Source organism: Pipra filicauda, unplaced genomic scaffold (assembly GCF_003945595.2).
Source record: "Pipra filicauda isolate LSUMZ 115617 unplaced genomic scaffold, ASM394559v2 scaffold20_size4479445_pilon, whole genome shotgun sequence".
NCBI lineage: Eukaryota > Metazoa > Chordata > Aves > Passeriformes > Pipridae > Pipra > Pipra filicauda.
The window spans coordinates 721,870-745,000 of NW_024104321.1; the positions used below are offsets into that span (position 1 = coordinate 721,870).

General features: G+C 39.5%; 1 protein-coding gene across 4 annotated transcripts in view; it reads left to right on the forward strand.

Moving 5' to 3' along the window:
* The window catches only part of RUNX1T1 (RUNX1 partner transcriptional co-repressor 1), a 112,380-nt gene that overhangs the window by 45,247 nt on the left and 44,002 nt on the right, over nt 1-23,131 (forward strand). For all 4 annotated transcript variants that reach the window (XM_027737367.2, XM_039380971.1, XM_027737365.2 and 1 more), the window contains 2 exons: nt 17,601-17,738; nt 21,388-21,629. In XM_027737367.2, coding sequence (XP_027593168.1) covers nt 17,601-17,738; nt 21,388-21,629 — 380 coding nt within the window. The remainder of the gene's footprint in view (nt 1-17,600; nt 17,739-21,387; nt 21,630-23,131) is intronic.

The window sequence follows — 23,131 nt, forward strand, 5'->3', positions numbered from 1 at the left end:
TTTGAAAGGAAAAGGTAACTGTTTTTTATTTTAGTTAAGATTGGATGTGTGGTGGGAAATCCCTGTCAACTAGACCTTTAATAGTTGGAAAAACCCTTCATATGCATTCAAGAGATAACTTCTGTATCTAGCTCTTATCAGGTTTTGAGCAATGTTAATTCTCAGAAAAGTTTGTGTGAGTTGTGAATATTCAGCATCTTTTAGAATTAGACTATATTTATGAGAAGGTTAATGTTATTAGGAAAATAATAGATTTACATGCATAGCTGTTTGTAAATCAGCAGGTAGTTTCTAAAATACCAGAAATTAGCAAAATGTTTAGTGATGTGGCTTCTCTCTGAAAAACAAACCTGTTTAAAAATACTTGAACATTGAAACTTCAAATGTTTAAAGCTGATTTCTTTGTCTTCAGCCATCTCAGGTCTTTCTTAATTGTGTTTGAATTCACAGACTCTTACTCTTCAGTCTTGAGGACCTTATTTTGCATTTTGAAGGGCCCAGTAAAAGGAAAAGAAAAAGAAAATAATTTTCTTGCAAACCATATGTTTCAATAGGAGGTATATTTCTATGAATAGATAGGAAAAATTCAGATGATACCAGAAAACATGTGCTTTAATTTTGTATGTGTATGCACATATTTTCTTACAGAATACTAGATTACATTTTTCTTCAGTCATATAAAACCTGCTTGGGACTGAATTAATAAATGATGCAAAGCAATATTAAAAATTCTGCATGTCTTTAGAATCATACATACTGTTCCAAGAAAATTGTTAGCCATAAAAGCCAAGGAATGTCATTAGAATAATATATATTTAAAAAAATCAAAATCATGTGATCTAATTTTCCTGTGTTCCATTTTCACACTCTGATTTAAAATTAAACCCTTCCCCTACTCTATAAATGGCTGTTGAACTGTGTACATCTCCTCTGAAAAGGTTTCCAGTGTGGTGAAAAAAGAAATTATATTCAAAGATCTTTAATCCAGTTTCCTCTGGTTTATTTGCATCTTTGCTGCTGCCTCCCAATTCTTCATTCACCAATAGTACTGAGGGGCAAATTTGTGCTGCACTGCTTATATATAATTTAAAACTATTGTTTCTAGCTTTAAACCCAAAGTCTTTCTTCATCTATCATTTATCTCATGATGTTATCTTTTGTACTCGATACCCTTCAGTAAGCACAGCCTGACACGTCTTGTGGCCTTTACCTTCTGCGATAAAAAAGATTGAAAAGAAGCTTGGCACCACCTGGTGAAGATGAGGCAACCCTGGAGAACTGTGCTTTGGGAGCAGGTGACTGATGCTAAGAAATGTGCCAGTCTGGGGACACAGCTGAGGGGTTGTAGTAGGGAAGGGGGAGGGGAGGGGAAGAAAAAAAAGAGCAGGAACATTAATACATCTTCCTGAGGTTTGATGGGACATATACTGCCTACTGTTCCATCTGGTGCTTATGAGAGCATGGCATATTAGCATGCTGCAAGTTCATAATGTATTCAGGGCGAGAAAACACCACTTGCATACCAATTGAGGCGTCCTCTTTCTCGGAGCTGCCTTTGAATTTCAATGATGTTTATGCCTTCTAAGCCATGACTGAACTGAGCATTTCCGCTTGTGGAGAAATAACAGCAGTGAGGGACTCTGGCTCGTGTGGCTTTTCTTTCCTCTCTCTTTATTTTCCCCCTCCTTTTCTTAGTTCTTTTCTTCCTGCTCTCTCCTTCCAATTTGTTTTGTTTAGGGAAGCTCGAAGATGGCTTGAGGTTTTTGGACTAGCTAATTACAGAGCTTCTGTTAATATTACATTAACTTCTTTTTAAGGTTGTAGTCTATTGTCTTTTTGCTTATCTCAAAATGCTTAAATGTATTTTTATGATATTTTGATGAAATTACTCTAAAAGCAGTGTCATGAAGCATTTAGAAAATAGCACATTGAAATTCTGCTTTATATTCAGATTTCCTGTATTGCTAAATCAAAGAACAAACAATACCCTGAATTCCACATTTCATGGTAAATTATTTGTACCCCGCAGCTTGAAAGACTTGATTTTAACTTCAAGAGTGCTACATAATAGGATAAGTATCTGAAGTTGAGCAGGTATGTAAGTCTTTGTAGGAGTGAGGTCTTTTTGTCAATTCCTTGCAGGAAATATACTGATAAGTTCGTTTTATTTCTCCCTACCCTGTCCTCTTTGAAACTCTGCTGAGATTGACACTTGACTGGAGACAATCTCAAAACTGTGCCATAGACACTCTCGACTGCACATTTTGTTTCTGAACTTGTCTAAGATTGTGATCTCTTCATGGCTCAGTGCTGTGAATCGCTCTGCAGCCCTCTTTCCAGCGGGTTTTCAAAGTGTGAAGTTTACACGCAGGGTAGGATATTTGATGTGGGATTTTCAAGTGTCTGGAGTAATACAAGAGTACGTGTCTCATTGGCTTTGTTGATGACTGATCTTCTAAACTGCTTCACGTGTTTTGAAAGACCTACCCCAAAAAAGGAGACTAGACTTGCTGCTTGTCGTGGTTTAACCCCATCTGGCAATTAAATCTCACACAGCTGCTTGCTCACTCCCTACCAGCAGGTTGGGGGGAAGAGGATTGGAAGGGTAAAAGTGAGAAAATTCGTGAGTTGAGGCAAGAACAGTTTAATAATTGAAATAAAACTGTAGTAGTAATTGCGATAATAACAATAACAACAACAATAATAATAATAATAATAGTGGTTAATTGTAATGAAAAGTAAAATAGCAAAGAGAAAGAAATAAAACCCAAGAAAGTCAAGTGATACAACTGCTCACCACCAACTGATGCCCAGCCAGTCCCCATGCTGAAGCCTCCCAGCCAAGCTTCCTCTCTGTTTTATTGCTGAGCATGACATCACGTGGTTTGGGATGTCTCTTGGGTCAGTTGGGGTCAGCTGTCCCAGCTGTGTCCCCTCCCAACTCCTTGTGCACCCTCAGCCTGTTTGCTGGTGGGTAGGGTGAGAAACAGAAAAGGCCTTGACTCTGTGTAAGCCCTGCTCAACTACAGCTAAAACATCCCTGTGTTACCAACACTGTCTCCAGCACTAATCCAAAACACAGCCCTGCACTATCTGCTATGAAGAAAATTAGCTCTACCTCAGCCAAAATTGGCACACTGCTTGAAGAAGGAAGAATATTAAAACATCATCATCTCTAATACAGACCCACTTAATGCATTTGGTATCTAGTCCTCTACCTGCCCAGCTGGACTCTTTCAGCTGCCCAGAACCAACTGCGGTTTGAGGCTTTAGCTTAATCTTTAAAGCATATGACTGTCATGCTAATATAACTTTAATAGAAATGTACTAGGTAGCACTTTGAACTCCTTCACTCTAATTTAGTATTAATCCACTTGATTACTAGAAAAGAAAAGATCTTGCTCTAGTTATGATCCATTCTTTCAAATACATCCAGCCGTGACTTTTATAAATATGTATTTGCAGACAGTCATTTAGCTACTCTTGCACAGATAAGAAACGAAAAAATGCATTACTCATCTTGACAAAGAATAAATTGACTTCTTTTTGTTCACTATCTGAATATCTGTTGTCTGATGGCTTAAGAACATTCGTTGTTTATTGACAGTGCATTTAAACCTAGGTATTAATGCTTTGGCTTAAATGGTAATTATTTTTTTTCCTTAATACATTCAGGAAGGCTAATGTTTCTGAATAGGAATGTGGAGGAGGTAGCATGGGTAATTCAAGCAAGTTTAGTCAGCACTTACAAGATTCTTGAAATGTTTCTTGATGTCCTACAGAACTGTTAACATCTGCACGGCTTGTGAGAAGAGCCACATTTATTGCAGCTGTATGCTAGCTATAATGCAAAAGAAAAAGGGGGGATCAGAGTTAAGAATGAAGCAGCTGGCTTTTGGTACAGAGATTTGTAATTTTACTCTCATTACAGACTAACAGTAAACTCTATTTGGGCTCTTTTGAATCAGCTTCTTTGAGATGGCAGGTTGAAGGCTTGGGAGTTTAGCTGTCAGTAGATGCAGTCCAACAAAATACACACAGTTTCAAAGAAAAGAAAACAAAGCTTTTAGATAAATAATCACAAGTGAAGTTCAGCCTTTCAAGGAGCTGTTTGTTCCAGTATGACATAACATGATGTAGAGCATGTATTTAAAGTTTACATTTGAGATGGTTTAAAAAAAAGAGAAAGGGAAATTGTTTTAAATAATAAGAAAAAGAAACAGAAGAAGTGGGAGAGCAATAGATAGAAGGCTGATGATTCCCTGCAGAGCCAATGGGGCCATGCAGTTTCTTGTCCCTGTTCTTGCAAGGGTTTGGGATTGCTGGAGGAAAGGAAAGGTGTGTTGAGAGACTCCTGAGATCCTGGGCCTGACTGAACAGTGTAATAATACCTCTCTGGGTTTGTTTTATCTCTTCTCTCTTTTTGTGCTAGAAGAGAAAGTGAGAGAAGAGCTATCAGTATAGAAATCTCATTTTCAATTTTGCTCCTTCCTGTGTAAAAAACATGACATACAGATTTCCAAAATCAGGATTTTTTGTCCAAGTTTGGGACCCTCCTTGCCCATTTCTTTCTCAGTCATTAAGACAGATTTAAACCCAAGCTATGTCAATATTTGTTAGTTGTCACAATCTTTGTCTAGTTTCAGCTAAGATTGAAGATTTTTATATTTTCATTTTCTTATTTATCTATTTGATATTAATGAAAACTGATATTTCTTTTGTTTCTTCTGGTTAATGTAGCTTGGTATGCTTCCTCTAACCTTTTTACCCTGCACATTTAAAGTGAAGCTATTCTGGTTTTGCTCAGTTAATTTCTTTACAACATGACCAAGCCATTCACAGTGGGAGTGCCAGGGTCTGTTTCTGCCTCTCCTGCTGTTTCTTAACAACCTCAGCAACTGGGGAAGCTGCAGATCTCTGCTCCTGTTCTTTATTGCTCTCCTTAAATGGTGCTTCTGAATAATTTTCTGATATTTTCTATTGCTTGTTCACTTATAGCAATAGCACAAACAGCTACCCATTAAGAAACAGGGCCAAGAAGGACCATTGAGATGAAGAGCATCCTGTTGTTGCAATAACTCTTTTAAGGAGTTTGTTGGGGTATCTTTATCTACCCACACGTTTTTGTTGTCCATACTTGATCTATAGCAGATGTCCACTCTGATGGCCTTCTATGATTTTAATCTATTCTGTCTAACCTTAGACTTTTCACTGTTACACTCATCATTATTTAATTATAGCATCGGGCATTGTAAGAACTCTAACATATAATTGCTATCTCCTTTCCATTCTCCTGACACCAGAGCACAGGCAAAACTGAATTTTTTAACACTTCATGTGTGGAAATAACTGCATTTGATTCATCAGTGTTTGCCACCTCATACCTTCTTCTAGTTTCTGAAAGTTTATTTCCACTTGGTGTTTTGAAAACACATTTTATCTTAATTTTGTGCAGATTGTTGGTACTGAACAGAATTATGTGCAAGCCGCAGTAGCTCTGTAAGTCAGGGCTCATAATCACCTTTGGAAATGACCTGCTAAGTTTCTAATAAGTCATTTGTATGCACGGTTACTGAGGCTACTTGCTCTGTTGCAATAATTATGGAAAAGATAATGGATGGGAACTCATTTCAGGACAGTTATTCTTGTTAACTGTTTAGTATTTAATCCAAGTATGCTGTTTTCTCATTTTTAGTTTTACTTTCATCATTTTGGAGTTTGCTGGGGATAGCTGTTGCAGTTAAGCAGTTCTTAATTTCTTCATATCCAAGCAATTTAAAGCCTACCAGACAACTACTGATGTATTTCACATCTTCTGTTCCAAGGGAAGACCATAAAGAAACATGTTCTCACAAGAGATCCCAGTGCAGTCACTATCTCTCTATCGTTTTGAATTGTCTCTGCCCTTGGGGTTTAGCACGTATGTGGGTGCTGGAAGGATGTTTATAAAGATCTATGTGAGCCACCCTAGCATTTTTTTTCCCTTTATTTCTTCCCTGCTTGCCATTTGATATCTCTGACTGATTATAGATGTGAAGCAAATACCAGGTTTTGTTCGGTTTTCAGTATCCTGGTGCAAAAAAGAAATGGTGTTAAATTTTGGCAGGGTATTTTCAAATTCATGCATTATCATGTGGCTGTAGTTGTGAGAGCACAATCCGGGTTCCTATGACTGGATATAGTGTGCAGTTGTAGTCATGACACTGCCTGTTGTGCTGCCTGCTGCAGTTCCACTTTCTCCAAAACAGGGTTAGGTGTGGGGGGAGGTGTAAACGGGGGAGGCGTGGGGAACATCTAACTTGTTTGACTGGGGTAGAGAGGTGATGATAGGAGGCACTGAAGAAGGTCTTCTGTTGCAACTAGTGCTGCCTATTTGCTCTTTTGAGAAAGAAATGGTTATAGCTGTTTGGTATTGTGCAAACAGAATAGTTCATACTGATTGTGTACGTACACACGCGGTATCATAGGCTTTCCTTCCTATATTGCATGGCTGAAGATATCGGAAAGAACTTCTCTTAAAGCATCTCCTCTTGGCTTTTTGAGTACCTTGCCATTTATTTTGAATTTTCCGTCTGGGAAGGGAGTTTTTCCCTGCGCCGCCGCACAGTGTCGGCTCCCTCTAGTGGTGTCACGCTCACCTGTAGACGTTCCCGGGCGGCGCCGCGCTCTGCCCGGGGACCCGGTGCTCCAGCGGGGCATCCCGGGGCCGCCGCGTCCCCGCGGGCAGAGCCTGCCTTGCCGCCCCCTTCGGATACCCTCTGCCCCGCCGCAGGGTTTCCATCCTTCCCGAGAACCTTCTTCTCTTTCTCATAAAAATGGCCTCTCTTCTGGTTAATGCATTTCTCGGGAACACAAAATGTATGTACCCAAGAAGACCCAGAGCCAAATGTTGGGGGTGTTTTCACAGCACAGAGAGAGTTAAATCTGCATTTCATAAGATTTTTTTTCATGTACAAGAAAACTTGCCATACAAAACCAAGTAAGTAAAACTTGATCACATATGTGTGTGTGTGTGCGTGTGCACATACGCGCACATGCATATACAGAAGTAAGCCACGGAAGCTGCACTGATCCACAAAGGTCAATTTTAAATTGCTGTGTTGGAGTAATGGCTTAGCTGGCTTGATGAATAAAGGTCCTATAAATATAAAAACCTTTTTAATGTATTTGTTTGGGAAACACCCCAAAACATTTAATTTGAATCTGCTGGGCTTGAAATGAAGCATGTTTTTTGCAAGTGTCAGGCATGGCAATGCTATGACACCTGAAATTGTTTTAAAATTTTGATTATATTTTCTGTGGGTTCTGTAATAATTGCTGATTTTTCTTTCAATTTAGGCTTCAGCTGGGTGATTTTTTTTGGTGATCTGATATTTAAAATTCAAAAGATAGGGAAGATACTTTGAAAGAAGGAAGTTTTAAGCTTTACTGTGCAAGACTAAGACTGCTGTGATGCTTTAAGGTCTAGAAGCGCTTTGTGTAATTGTATGCCCTGTGAGTGGTCTCATTAGTTTACCTACAGCTGTTTTCAGTGTCTATAGTTAAGCACATATTCCTGAGTGTTTCTGGGGATGGAGTCTCCCTGCAAGGCTAACCCAGCATGTCTCTTCCTGGGTGAGATCACCTGATTTCTATGCCAATGTGAATTTGTGTGAATTTGCCAGCTTTGGAAGGGGGTTTAATCTGGTTTCACTCTTGTTAGTCTTACACGACATACACGTTCCTTCCTTTCCCTCTTCCTTTACACGTTTATATTATTTCATATTCACATTTAAGTATGCATGTGATATATTAGGCCAGATGATTCAAAATACCCTCTTGGTTTTGCTAGTGGTAGCATTTGTTTTGCTTTTGAGCTTATTTGTCAATAAGTAGTATTGCCTCACCTGAGAAGGTATTTGGGTCTTAATTTCGTGGGAAGTTTCTGAGAATCTCTTTCCACCTTCTCATATCCTTACTGCTGCATTCAGGTGTGAGCCAGTGCCCAGAATAAAAGACAGTTGGTGTGACATGCGGCATCGAGAAGGAGCTGACTCGTAACTAATAATGAGTATTTTCTCACACTCTGTCTAGACAGTCAGTCATGTAAATACAAGATGTCTTTAATGGCATCATCTGATGATGTGAAATGATAGTCTTCCAAAGTATGTATTTCCAGAAATGCCGAAGTACTGATTAAGGTAATAAATTGCATTACTGGAAGATTGTCAGTGTGTAATACTGAGATGGGGGAAAGCGTTTAGTTCCAATTTTGTGTTGCTGGTAATGGCAGTAAGTAACAGTGCCACCATCTGAGCAAGTGTTTCTGGGGGAAATATGCTTCATTGTATATTTTCATTGGCGGATAGTACATGCCTGAATAGAGACCAGGGAGTTATAATGCCTGGTGACTGAGGACCTGAATTCTACAACAGCCACTCTGCAAAAGCAGTCTGAATGCCTCTGGTTCTCACAAGACAAAGGACCTAGATCTATACAAGGAATATTTATACTGTGTGATTTAGCAGCTTTAGAGACTAAAAAATTAGAAGTTCTAATTATTTACTGATTATATGGAAAGTCTAGTGTGCTAATTTAGCTGTCTATGTTAGACGATAGAAATTAGCAGATTTCCTCACAGTGTACTGATACTTGTGCAGAAGGAATTTAGCTGGCCCTGCTTTTGGTCTTAGGGTAAGGTCTTGCTCCCCAGACCTGAACATCTGGTCTAATGGAGCAGACTTTCCATTGTTTGAAATATCACTGGGAGGAACTGGGTTCTTGGATGTGTAAAACAGCACATCCTGGTAGAGCAGGGATTTGGGACCTTGAGGGATCCACAAGATGAGGAGCAGTTTGCCCCAGGCTGGCCAACACCACACCTTACAGGATCTTGACTTGTCCGTGACAAATTCCACAGTTTAAAACCAAGCAAAGCCAGATGTATATCCATTACCTTCTTGGTAGTCCCTGTGACATCTTTTCAGTTGTATAACCATGGAAAATACCACCACGTACACCCATGTTGATTCTTTTTGAGCCTAAAGAACTTCTGGCATGTTATATAAATATAAACAATGCCTCTTAAAAATATTACCATAATAACTTTTTTTTGCTGGCAGAGTAATTTAATACATAAAGTTTCCCTGAATCTAAATAAGTTACCTTAGATTATTTTATCTAGTCTATATTGGAGACTTCAGTTCTAGTTAAATCTAATTAAATACTGGTATCAGTATTCTCTTAGGACTTTTCTAAAATGAGTGCATCTATGCTTTACACTTTATATAGTAGGTGCATTAAAAGTAAAAGAGTTTATGATTATTTTGCTTCAGACTTTTAGCTGTGTGTAACAAACTATGGTTTCAAACTGAAAGAGAGTAGGTTTAGTTTAGATATTTGGAAAAATTTCCTTACTGTGAGGGTGATGAGGCACTGGAACATGTTGCCCGAATAAGTTGCAGATGTCCCATCCCTGGAAGTGTTCAAGGCCAGGTTGGATGGGGCTCTGAGCAACCTGGTCTGGGGGAAAGGTGTCCCTCTCCATAGCAGAGAGGTTGGAACTAGATGATCTTTAAAGTCCCATCCAACCCAGGCCATTCTATGGTTCTATGATTTACTGTTAATTTAGGCCTGTGCAAACTTTGGATTAAAAACATAAATATGCCCCTGCAGACCAAGTTAGGAAACTCCAGTTGGTGTTGGGAGAGAAAATCTTCTCACTTCAGGTGGGAAGGATGTGTGCTGTGTGTGGTTGAGTATATAAGAGCATACAAACATTACCCATTTGATGCTGATGGCATTTGCATTTCTTTGATATCAGTCTACCTTCGTCTGTAGTTTGCCAAGTAACATGTAATCCTGACAAAGGGTAGTTGTTCCAGAGAAGATGGTACGGAAAGGAAATGAGTTACTGGTCGGGGAGCCTTTGGGAAACAGCATCTGAAAGCATGCCAGTGGTTTTCTCTAAGTGAAGAGAGTGATTGCTGATGTAGAGAGGTGGTCACCTGTAGCTTGTAGGGCAGGCTGGGGCGTGGATTTGGCCAGCAGTTGCTCTGGTTGTTCTTCAGTTCTTCATGCTGGAGGCAGTGAGCACCACTTCATTGCTTCACTTGGGCCTCAGTGTTCAGTGAGCTGAACACTGGAATAGCAGTAATAGTTCCTGTGATGTGAAACACAAGACAACCACGCAAAACACACAGCTCTTAGTTTGGTAGCTTGTCAACAAAAAGAAAAGATCCAGGAAACTGTAAACAGGAAAATAGTATTTTATCACTGATTATGGGACTATTTCCTTGTAAACTACATAGAGCCATTTTCTAGATGCTTGGTGGGATATTTAGAATAAATCCACATTGTCTTCACCTTCATTACAGCCATAATGAAGGAGAACTTGTAGAGTTTATTTTCTGAGGGCTTATGGAAACTTCGGGCAGTTGCCACAATTTGGCACTTACTTTGCTTGTCTTCTTCCCTACGTTCCTGCATTCAAGCAATTTTACATGGTAAAATCTGCAAAGCCAGGAAGGGTGAATGAGAAAAGAGGCATTTTAAAAAAGGTGCAATTCTGACAGGAGTCAGTTTTTATTGAATAACTGAAAGTGAATTTATGATAGTTTTGAAACTGTCAAAACATGTCAGATTGTTAAATGAGAGGGAAAAGTTTATTTTTCTATTCTCCTCTCTTCCCCCTTTTAAAATGAAACTTTGTGGTAAGATGAGTTTATTTCTTTCAGGAGAAAATAATATGTCCAAGCAAAGCAAGCCATAACGTTTTTGTCTTAACTCTGAGATTGAGCTCATGTGTTGCTTATATTATAGTATGTGTAATTATCTGTCCTTCAGCTAGCCGTGAGTGTGGGACCAAGTTTTTTTTGCTAGTCAGAACCTCTCACCTAGACGACTGAAATGACAGAGAATGCTTCTGCATTTTGTTCATTGTCATGATGGTAGAACCAGTCAAGGTACGATTATGGACCAAGCATTCACCTACTTTACATCATGCATAAGCTCTCCCAAAACTGGGAGACATTAGCACAAAAATCCCTTTCAGCTTTTGGAAAACAGAGGAGATTACATTATTTTCAAGGCTTTTTTAGCATATCTGAAGAAAACTCTGATGACTTGGCCTGAGATAACTTTGGTGAACTCCCAGGATACAGAATTCCTTCTAGCAATTGCACATTAAATGAGTAGAAATGGGTAAATGGGGTGTACTCATTTATTCTGAAGAATAGCTGGTGATATGAATTGTTCAACTACCTCAGCAGAGCAGAACCAAGATAAGACTGCAGCAAAATTGTGATATTGCTCTTCCAAAAGGGTCATCTTCAGCATGTGAGCTTCATACCCAGTGTGCCAAAGGAGCAGTGAAATGTTGTGTCATCTTAAAACTTTATTGTGCATGTCCATCAGTCACCCCACACAGATTCTCATTCCTGGTGGATAAGTGTTGCGGGGGTAATGTTCTGTGACAATAGATGGGGTCTGAGCATCTGAACTGCATTCTGATCCTTCACTTATGCAAATCGCCTAGAGAGTAAAAGTTCTCTACAGGGGAACTGGAAACTTGGTGATGTTTCCTTTCTAGGCCAGTAACATGACTGCATCTGGTGCTGAGAGAAAGTTATGTCTATATTATGCCTGCTTCAGACCAGTTGTTTCTAGCACAAAAACATCCATTGTGTTTAGGTCCTTATTTATTCGTTAAGAAAAAGTCCAAAGGGCCAAGAGGTGAATGGAATGAAGACTGTACCGGTCTCAAACAAATCCCAGACATGCTTGGCTAGGAGCGGGTCTGCAGTGGTGGTGTCCAAATGTCCTGTTTTATTGGCTGCATTGTATGACTTGCAGGCTTCTCCAGGAGTTCAGTGCATGGAGTGGGCAGACTTTACCATGTATATCAGGCTTCTACCATGCATTCTTAGACAAGTCCTTTTCAACCAAGGTAACCTTGTAATATTGTTCTGCTCTGCGTAGCAGCAGGTCTGTGAGTCAGGAGCTGTGAGTCTCCACAAACACTGCCTTGTAATGGTTCTCCGCGGCTTGGCCATATGTGAAAGAGAAAAGGTTTGTTACTGACTGCAGCATGATAATATTATGGATGGAAGAGCTATGGAATTTGTCCTCTTAGACGGACTTGTGGTTGTCTGTCTCCCCGTTCATTGCCACTGGGACTCATAACCTGTGGTTACCTGCTGGCAAATTCTATGCTATCCCCCCCAAAATAATCAAAATTAGTCCAATGCATCTAAGGTAACCATCAGTATTAAATCCCACAGGTTTAGGTTTCAATTCATATAATTTGGGTGGTGGAGACAGGTTCTAATCCCTTGTGTCATGTGTAAGGTTTGCTCTTTCTGTGAGTTTAAAGAAAAAAAGACAATGGACTCTTTTAATTTAGCAAGTTTTATTTTTATTTTTAACATGTTGGCACCAAAGTAGAAAGTACTGTACCATCAATATAGAGCATCTTTTAAGAATCTTTCATGCCTGAGTATACATCTGGAACTGTTTGCACTAACTAAAAGTAAAATAAATGCCACAGCGTATTATACCACAATTTTTTTCATTTAAAAAAGGAAATTGAAAACACACCACTCCTAGAAATGCTCGACATTGAATTGGCTATTGAAATGGTATCAGTAAAGTATTTATATATTCCATATTTTGTTCCATGCATCAGCTTTCCTTGATGCGTTAGACTTGGAAGTGTGCCATGTGAGCTGAAATGTTGCCATTTATGAAAGGCCGCCTTGTTTTAGAAACGGACTAAATCTTTTAGATTACAGGAAGTAAAGTAAATCAGTTTGAATACAGGCACATCTCTTTTTGCCCCTTCTCCTGCATGTTTTATTTTGTCTCTTCCTTGTTTGCATCAGAAGCTGACTGTGCTTACGGTAAATATCAGTGTTCACCTAACAGCTAAATATAGTGATAAAAATAACCTCTGCCATAAAAACCGAATGAATGACAAGAACAGTACAGTTTCATGAAACAAGAAATCCACAGAAGAAATATCGTAATTTAGAGTTGGTTTTACAACATTCTTTAATTTTAAATGGAGCAAAATACTTCTGTGGTTAAATCACAGTTCTTCATTCTGTGCTGTAGAGGAGATTCAAGAATGTACATTTCAAAATGTTTTGCCTTTTTTTTTTTTAAATAAAAAATATAATCCAAAGCAAATGCACTAGATCTCTGCATATTTGAAACATATTTTCTGAATTTATTAAGTCTTTTGCTGCACCAGAGGGTTGTGTGTATGGATTAGGACTAGACCATTATTTCACCATCTTTCTCCATCCTGAACTGATTGCAGTGAACACTGCAGAATGAGTTCCAGATGTCTCCTTTTCCTTCCAGTTTGAAGGACCTCTGGTTTCAGCCCCATTTGATCCAAACTGGGCTAAGGAGTGCAAGTCTATCGCTGTTTAGAGGGATTCAGTGGAAAAAAATCTGTGCATCTGAAAGAAGTTACTCCCTCTATGTACACAATCTGAAATGTGTGATGCTGGGGGATACTGCCTGTACGAAACTTTCTGGTGTGTCCCTGCTAATTCAGGATTATTGCTTGAAATGTCAGGGTCCATCAGAAAAAAAAAAGATAGTCAGAAATAGCTTTGCAAATGGGGAGTTTGGTTTGAATTAAGAGCATGAAAATGCTTTTGAATTCAAGAAATTGGGCAATTTTAAGACATGGTGAAAGTTCTTCCAAATTTCAAGCAAAATTCAATGTATATGTCCCTGTATTATAAAACTGGAGGAAATGAAATCTTACCAAGGCAGGTTTTCACATGTAAAAATTACAGTTTTTCCTCTTAAGGGATTCTTTCTTCCCCTCCCAAACCCTTATCACCTCTGAATATATGAATAGCAGAATATCCACTGAGAGTGTGTATAGAAAATGTCCATACATAAAAAGCTTCATAGAATGACATGACTTAAAGTAAACTTGGCTTGTTAATATGGTTTAAATACCATTTTGTCTTTAGCTTTCATATCATCAGGCTATTCTTCAACCATTACAGTAAAAAGTGTTTGTTGTTTTGTTTATTTTTTTAATTAAAAAATAAATAGTGATTTGTAGAAGCTAGAGTTCTAGGCTAAGTATCAGATACCACAGGCTTTAGGAGTTCATATAGCAAGAAGTGTTAATGGTTTTATCTGTGGTTGCTTCACTTCGTACTCCATCACCGCTTCATCCCCTGAATGATTTATGTCTTAAAGAGCTGCTGAGGTTCTCTGGGCGTGCGGGTGGTGGGGCAGTGGTGGGTGCAGAGCTGCTGTAGACAGGTACTCTCAGTCCCATCATTCCCTCGGAGGTCAGGGAGCCACATGGAAAGGCAAGGAGCAGGTAAACAGTAGCAGTAAGAGCAGAATGGCTCCCACGGGGGTTTTGCTATTAAAGGGAATGGAAAAGAGGGGTGCAAAGACTGTTCTCCTGGGTGGTGTGGTGGTGTCTTCCAAGCATGTGGAAGAGTTTTGCTCTTTGCATTGTACTTCTTCAAAAGCCCCTTTTCCCCACCCCCAAGGAGAGTCTCTGCTCTGACCAGATAATCTTGTACTCCAGTAAGAAGTGTTTTGAGGTGTGCTTGAAAGGAACCTTATTTATGTCTCCTTACAGAAGGCACGGCTATGGAATTTATGGACAATCAGAGATAAATCCATCTGCCTGCAATCATACAGTAGGAGAGTGGTGCTTAGGTCTTTGCAAGGGGGAGAGAGAGGTTAAGAAAAGAAAAGCGGTCTGTAAAGGGTGTTTGTCTGTAAAGGGGTGTTTACCCCTAAGTGGTCCAGAGAAGGGTAATTAGGAAAAATCAAGCCTAATGTTATTAGATTTATAAGAGAAGTACAGAGGTCTGTGGATAAGTTCAGCAGTCTGCAAACTGGGTGGTAGACACTATTTGAGGTAGTAGAAACCATTTGGATCCTGGTAGAGCAGCAACCTGAAATTGGAGGGCAAAACCAAAACACTTTTTCTCACTACCGTGTTCAATTTAAGTAACAAAACATTGCCAGCTTTTTGGGAAAGTCTCCCCCTTCCAATCTGAATGCGTTTCTGATCAAACCTGAACTTTGAAATGCAGTGAAGGAGGGAGCAGGAGCCATGTGGTTGGTTACAGCTCAGGATCGCTTTTAGTTATCACCAGCTGAATTGGAGGATACAGGCTGTGCCTGCTTGCTGAGAGCAGCAGTCTGTTAGAGGAGCTCAATTTCTCTCACTCTTTCTTCCACCCACCTCCATCTCCTCTGTGCCTGTGTCTGCGCTCCCACATGCTTCAAATCTGTGTACCTGGACTGCCTTCCTTAACAGTTCAATGTGAGTGTTAGCAGAATGAAAACCAGATGGACCAGCAGTTCCCACTGTTATCTCCCCACCAGCTCTGGCAAGCCTCCCTTTCTCTCTCCTTTCTTGGCATGGCAGAAATATTTGCCTTTATTTAGGAGGGCTGGGGCTCACTGCTGTGCCTCTTTCCCTCTGTTGCAACATGAGCTGAAAGCTATTTATTCCCTTGTTGCTGAGGTTGGTTGAGGTGAGTGCAAGATGAATTCGGCTATTAAGGAAGCAATTAACATTTCAAGACGAGTTTTCATAGTTCTTTATGTTGAATTAATGGCTTGTTGGAGATACAGATTTAACTGTTTTAGTATAGGGATATGGAAAGGAAATGTGTATAGAATATGTTTAGAAACTTGTTTTTGTTTTCCAGCATGTAACAATTTGCTGTTGCTTGATTTGCAAATCAAACCTCACTTATCGGTGTAGCAGCCTTAATATTTAAGCTAATCCTTGTGGATACTCTTCCCTCCACATCTGAGGTGGAAGGATCTAACCTTAGATCAACACCACAAATACTATAAAATTGTATCTGTATTCCCCTCGTCCTATTCGGGGCGTGTTTCACTGCTCATCTTCCCCAAACTTGTCTCTAAATTCTATGTGAAATGACTCCCTTTCCCTGAGAACTGAAACATTGCCTGTAAGCATTTCTACAAAGGGCAAAGATGGCTTCTATAATTGCAATACCTGACACACTGCACCTCTGGGACTTACTTCCTCAGTTTCCTCAGTTTCAGGCAGCTAAAGATTGGTATCTGTTATGTGTTGTTAATTTTTTTGGGGGGTGGAAGTGTGTTTTGAGGGTTTTCTCAACTCCCCCCCCCCCCCTTTTATTTTGGTAACTTTCTCATATTTAAGTTTTCTGGTGTTTTGAGGCTCTTTTAAACATACTCTTCATTTGTTAAATGTGTGCATTGTATTTAATTTGTTATTGGGGAAAATTTTTTTGTCTCTTGGGGGCAAATTTCCGATAAGATTTTGTCATCAAAGTTTATATCTTGTTAGTAAGAAGGGATAACATGTTGCAAAGTGGAGTGACAGAATTTATAGAACATGATGGGCTTTGCTATTGTCTTGAATTAAAACCACAGACTTACATGCTTGTCCGTTAGCAGCAACACTTACTTGCTTTACAAAAAAGTTTCATGGAGCTCAGGAAGACTTGTGTAGAGCAGTGTATAAGTAAATAACTGTGACTGCCCGAGGAAGAGATGGAAGATTTTAATTTATGCCCATTAAAACCTAAACTTGATTGTACTCATCTTTACTCAAGATGGCTCGCTAAATTCCTGGCATGAGTGAGGAAGCCTTAATTTTGCTTTCAGTTGGTAAATGTTGCCAAGTTTTGCCCATTCTTAATAAATGAAACATAAGGGCTCGCATGGTTTTTAAAAAATTTTAACATAAAAGTGTCCAAAAACATGTTGGAAGAAAGATTACACTTCTGTAGCTTCTATATTGAATGTCTTGCATGTTTAGATCTTTAGTTGCAAGAGAAGTGTTAAGTTTTCTACCTGGTTTTGCCTTTTGTTTGTTTTGTTTTCTCAGGTAGGTATGTTCCTGCTTATCCTGCAAGTTTTGAATTAAAGTTGTTCTTATTAAGTGATGGTGCAAACTTACATGCTTATTTAAAAGCAGTGGTATATATATGAGGCGATTGACTTATCATTTTGGCATGTTGTGTTTATTTTTCTGGTGAATGTGGGAATATCCAGTGGCACTGTGGTAAAGTGATCCAGGAGGTGTGTGGTATTTACCATAAGTATCTCTCCATGATTACAAGGAGAAGGGATGGAGAAGGCACCAGGTGACACAAAGAAGAGACACGAAGAGAGCTGGCTTCAACCAGTATACCACCCAATATCTCACCTGTACTATAGAGCTTCAGGTTTTAGTTCTGGAAGAGCTGCCATAAGGAGATTTATTATCTTTTTGTGTCTTCATCTATTTTTTTCCTCCTGGCTGACATCAGTCTTGAAGGGAGGTGACATTACTGCAGCTTCAGGAGTGCTTGGGAGGTAGCATCTGTACATGCTAGAAAAAACCCTGAAAGATAATGCAGCACCACTACAAGTCAGGTCTTACCACCTGCATTACACCTTTTTAAGTAAGGTTTAGGTGATGTAATTTGGGAAGAGCACACTGGAGTAGATAATCAGGCGCAATCTTTCACAGCAGATGCTGAAATGGCTCACTTCTTGCGTTAGCTTTTAAGTTTTTGTCAGAGGGGGTGTGCTTGGGGAAATAAACCAGTGTGTTCCTGTGGTGTGTGTTGCAGATCGCACTGAGAAGCATTCCACAATGCCAGACTCACCTGTGGATGTGAAGACACAATCCAGGCTGACGCCTCCAACCATGCCACCTCCTCCCACTACCCAAGGAGCTCCAAGAACCAGTTCATTCACGCCCACAACGTGTAATTAGTCTTATTTTCTTTCTTTTCTTACATCTTCTTTCTGTTCTGTGTGTAAGGAACCAAAATATGCAAAGGGAAACGTGCATGATGTGGTGGGAGCAGCATTTGGTTGTACTGCACTAAAGTAATTAAGCAAAACTAAGCTCGCAACAGATTAATACATCTTTAAGGTATTAAGATGGTCAGCTTCGAGTTGTGTTGTTATTTCACTGACAACTTTGCCACAGTGTCAAACAACAGCAAGTGGTGGTTTCCTATGCACTTAATGCTCCGATCAGTCCCCTTGTCAGAAGTACAGGAAATATTCTCTTACATGCCCTTTTGTTGTTTATAGGATCCTGTTCCCTTTTGTATAGAAACATCAGGGAGTTTGTTTGTTTGTTTGTTTTTAAAGTGGAGATAATTCATAGTGAAAAAATACTTATCTTCCACTTACATTTCAGTGAAGAATTCTGATTTAAGTGCTGTATAATATCTAGTTCATATTGATATAAAACCAAAATTAAAGTCCTGTCATAATTTTTATTTAGAGGTTTTCAGTCTGTGACCACTTCACTTCTCTAAATCACTTGAGGCTGCATCTCTGTCTCAGCGTATTGATATAAACACATAAAAAACTCTACTAGTCGTGATGGAACTACTCTGCATTTGTATCAGTGTAACTGAGATTTGAATCTGGCATACTGTCTGGACTATTCTTTTCACAGCCATGAAATGATCTGCATTTCTCTTACTAAGATTTAGCTGCAAATTTTTTGGTCTCTTATACTGCCTTGTAATAGTATAAACATGAGAATGTGTTTACATTTCACATTTTAAATAAAACATTTTTAGAACAGTAGAATACATATGCCTAAACAGAATGAAGGCAGCATCTTCTATTTGTCTTGCCTATGTCTGTTTAGTCCCTTTCTGTCTGTTAGATACCTTATTTAAAATTCACCTCTATGCAGAAGGCCAGCTGGAGGCCTTTGTACTACTTATCCCAGGGAACTCTGTCCTGACAATTTACATTGAATTTAAACAGTGAGGAGGGTTTGTGCCAGCTATTCACATAAACTCGGATTTAACCCAGTGACCCCGATCCTGCAAAGATTTGTCTGTTTTGCTTAACTCCAGCACCTGAGTCATCCTGGGTGGAGCTTCAGACTGGAGCTGCTCCAGTTTGAAATTAAATTGTTTCTAGGTTTTTGCAGGATTGGGCTCCTGCAGATTAAGCTTTCCGGTGTGATGCCCTTGCCACAGTTCAGGATAATCTTTGGCACTCATAAGAGGAATATGACAGAGTTCTTTAATCACACTTACAGTCCTCAGTGTACTCACAAGATTTTTAGAAAAGTGTTTGTTTGTTTGATTGAGTTCAGCAGTTTGGAAGGTGTTTGAACCATAGCTGGATATTTGGAGCTCTCTATTTGAAGACTAAAAGTCTAAAAAAATTCCGATTTTAATTGCTTTTTACCCTGTCAGATTTTGGACTTTGGCCTTAGTGGTTCTAGCTTGTATAGTAAACAGTCACTTCTGTCACAGTGTCTGTTAAATTTATTATGGGAATGCCTGCAGGCCAGAAAGATCAAACTTGTTTTCTGGTCTAGAATATCCTTATTTTCTTTGGTTTAGATGATTAAAAATTCTTGACATGTCTTATTTTGAAATTTTAAATGCTAATTTCTTTTGTATTAATAACATGGTTTTGTTTTAGAAATTATGTAGATCTTTGCCAATTGGCAAATTGAAATATTATAAAGAGCGAGCTGAAATCATGGAACTATTTCTATATTCCTTTTGTTGTTGGAGAAATCTTTACCTGCCTTTCTGTGCTTTCTTGATCATAGCCCCAGGACCCTCTGCCTATAGCAGCCCCTTACTGGTGACAGAGTTGTTGGGTAGTGTCAGGCTAGATCAGGGCATGTTGCTATTCTTCCCAATCCTCATTTTCTAAGTTCATGGCATGATGACTTTTGACTATGCAAGTTTCACTGTTTGTTTACTCAGATATCTCACTCTGTAGCACTCAGAGCATGGCATGGAGTCACACGTGGAGCTGAATTTGCAGAGGCCAGCTTCTTTCTATTTCTACTTTTTTCCACTTCTTGTTTTCCCTAGCCCATGCAGACAGAATAGACAGCCAAAACTAGGATAAAACACAAGGAGAAACTAACATAGCTTTTTCTGTAGTGCCTCCAGAAGGCAGTCACTAGGGCAACAAAAGCTCCTTCAAAGTTTTGGGGTAGTGATTTATACGTAGTAATAGGTGTCCACCCTCAAAAAGGACTTCCTAGCTAAAAGTAAGGTTGACTGATGAAGAAAATGACACAAAAATAGGATGTTTGGCTTCAGAAAGGGTGGTCATTGAAAAACATTGACAGTTCTTCAGGTTGCTAGGTTCCTTGGCTGTGCTTTTAAAGAGAAAGCAATTTATACTAATACTCCTATGCATTTTGAATTGTAGACAAGTTCCTGATTTTTTATAGTTTTGTTTTTTTTTTTGGATGGGTTCTGACTGATCCCCAAAAAGAAATCAGCAAATTTCTCTGGAGCAGTGGCCAGCTGAGCACAGCTGTACTCAGCTGCTGCTGAGTGCAGTCACATGCTGTGTGCCCACACCTGTCTGTGTGCTGGTGCACTTGTATTCCTAGGGAGCCATCCTTTTTCTTGCCATTTGCTGTCATTTTAGCAAATTGGACTCAAACAGCCTCAATGGTGTGTGTTTGAGTGTTGCTGTTCCAACTAACCTGGATGGAAAAGGATGTCCTCAGTTTGATTCTGTGCTCTCTTCTGTAGTGTGGATAAGAATCAAACCAAAATCACTGCCAAAAACTGTGTTGTTTTCAGTATGTCTGCATGAGTCTTGTTGTTATAAATTGAGTGCTTCAGATAGTTATTCTCAGAGCAACCTTGCAACAGGAGGGAAATGCTTGCTTTTTTGTTTTCAGAGATATGGTGTTGGCACGTGAAAGCAGATTTGCTTGTGGTGTCTCAGAAGTCTTCTGAAGTCTAGCTTCATGCCATTGCTTCAAGGCTTCAGGCCACAGGGAGCATGGCAGCATTTGTACCTGCACAGACGACTTTGTGTGCTTCATATGTTAGCAGCTAGGAAATCTGTATTGGAGAAAATAACCTTCTCGTTGGGTGGTGTAAGGTTAAAACGTGAAAGTCCTGTTTTATAAACACAGCTGTCAGTCGTGTGTACAAAACACAAGTAAAAATATTCAGAGATAAACTGAGGCTTCATGAAATATGTCTGCACATTTTTTTCTACCCCAAAGAGCAATTTTTTGGGTCTTCAATCATACATGCACTCATGCCTTTTCTCTCTCTGTTTCTCTCTTTCTCTTTTTAAAATCCTCTGACAAAAGGCTGGTATTCAAATGATGCTTTTCAGGTCCAGGAGCATTTTGAAGGGGATGTGTGAGAGGCAGCTGCTGTTACTTCCAATCCGTACACCGTTCAGTACCAGCTACTGGGAAATAAACTGCAGACTATCGCTCTGTCAAAAGGCTAATTGTCTTTGATTGTGCAACTTAATTAATTTTGAGGTCAAGCACAAAAAACATAAGCTGAGGGATTTTCCCCTCTGTCTCTCCTTTTTCTTTCTGTCTCTTCCCCCACCCCAATCTTTATTTTATCCTCCTGTCTCTTTTTCTTTCAGTAACCAATGGCACTAGCCATTCACCAACAGCGTTAAATGGAGCTCCATCTCCTCCTAATGGCTTTAGCAATGGGCCATCCTCTTCCTCTTCCTCTTCTCTGGCTAACCAGCAGTTACCGCCAGCTTGTGGAGCTAGGCAGCTCAGCAAACTGAAGAGATTTCTTACAACCTTACAGCAGTTTGGCAATGACATTTCACCAGAGATTGGGGAGAGAGTGCGTACCCTTGTGCTAGGACTTGTGGTAAGCAATAAAACTGGTATTTTTTCTGTCCTTTTCCCTCTTCCTTGCTTGATGTGTTTGTTATATAAACTTGTTGGTCAGATACACTGCATACATTGTACTTTGAGGATGCCAAACATGCAAGAGTGAAGTGCTGGTGCTTGCTGCCAGAGCTAATGTGTAGCTTGACTAGCTTCCCACAAGTGGCAGCTATTCCCAACCAGGTATAGCCTTGACTCTTTTTGCCAGTAACCTATACTGGCAGTACTTCTAATGTAGACATACCTTAAATTACATAATGTAATAAAGTGGTTTGACTTTCCTAGTTTAATTGGATGGGGGAAAGAGAGTGCCCTACATGTATAGTGCCAGAATACTGGTTAAAAGGATGAGCTGAGTATGTTTGGACTGCAGTTATGCAGTGCAGAACCTTTTCTCAGTATCACTGATCCCAAGATTGTGAGCTTGATTGGGCACTGCTGCTACTTCAGTCACCTTATTGATAAGGTTATCTTTATGTGATGGTATACTTGAATGAAAATTTCAGCACTTTCTTACCTACATCTGTCAAGCAGGGCTGCCCTTTTAGATGCATCTGGCCCAGGAATTCTTTTTATTCCCAGTAAAGTCCTCTCTCTGCCAGACATTGTTGTCCCCCATGTGTCTTCTTCAGCAATAGTTAGATATACTGGGAAAAATGCTATTGTGGTGCTCTAATTTACATCTATTCTGAGCAGCTGCAGATGCCATTGAGTTCACTTGCAACAGAGACTGACAGCGTTGTTTAGTACTAGGGCTGAGGGATCCTCTGCTTGTAACTTCACAAAACCGTACCTGACAGTAGTGGGTGCCCTTTCACTTAAATCTGTGTCAAGAGGAAGTCTAGTGTAGGCAGTGTAACATCACTGAGTCCTGCTGTCCATTTTCTTCTGTATTCAAAATACGTGTTTAACGGGGTTTTGCTTGTCACGTGGTTCTCTCTGTAAAGGGGAACTAGGAAAGAAAAGTAAAGGTGGCTTTGGGAGCATCTGCCTTCTGTTGATTTTCAGATCAAAACTGCTTCCCCACTGTTAATTATAGTTGATTTCTACCTTCATTTGAGGTCTGAAGAGCAAATTAGGATCCCTTGGGAAATCCACATCACACTATTCCCTTGGTCAACCCTGTCTGCATGTGGTCTTCATGATTGTGACCTCAGCTGTAAAGTAATGACTTTCCTACATAGTCTAGAATATAATAAACAGTCCTCTCTATAAGTACAAGAGGCAGTCTTCCTCCTCCAACAAAAAGGAATGTGCCTTTAAGAAGTGGGATCTTTTTGTCTGTGCATGTTAATTATAACTTTTGTACCAGGAACAAAAGTGCCAGAGTCACCAGTAGAAAATATGATAATAGAAGAAAATAGTAGAAAAATATGAAATAAAAAAAAAAAAAGTTGAGAAAAGCAGCTTTAACTGATGTTTGAAATATGAAAGCATTTGCATGCTTTACACCTGAGAGGTTAAACTGTACTCTAAGCAACA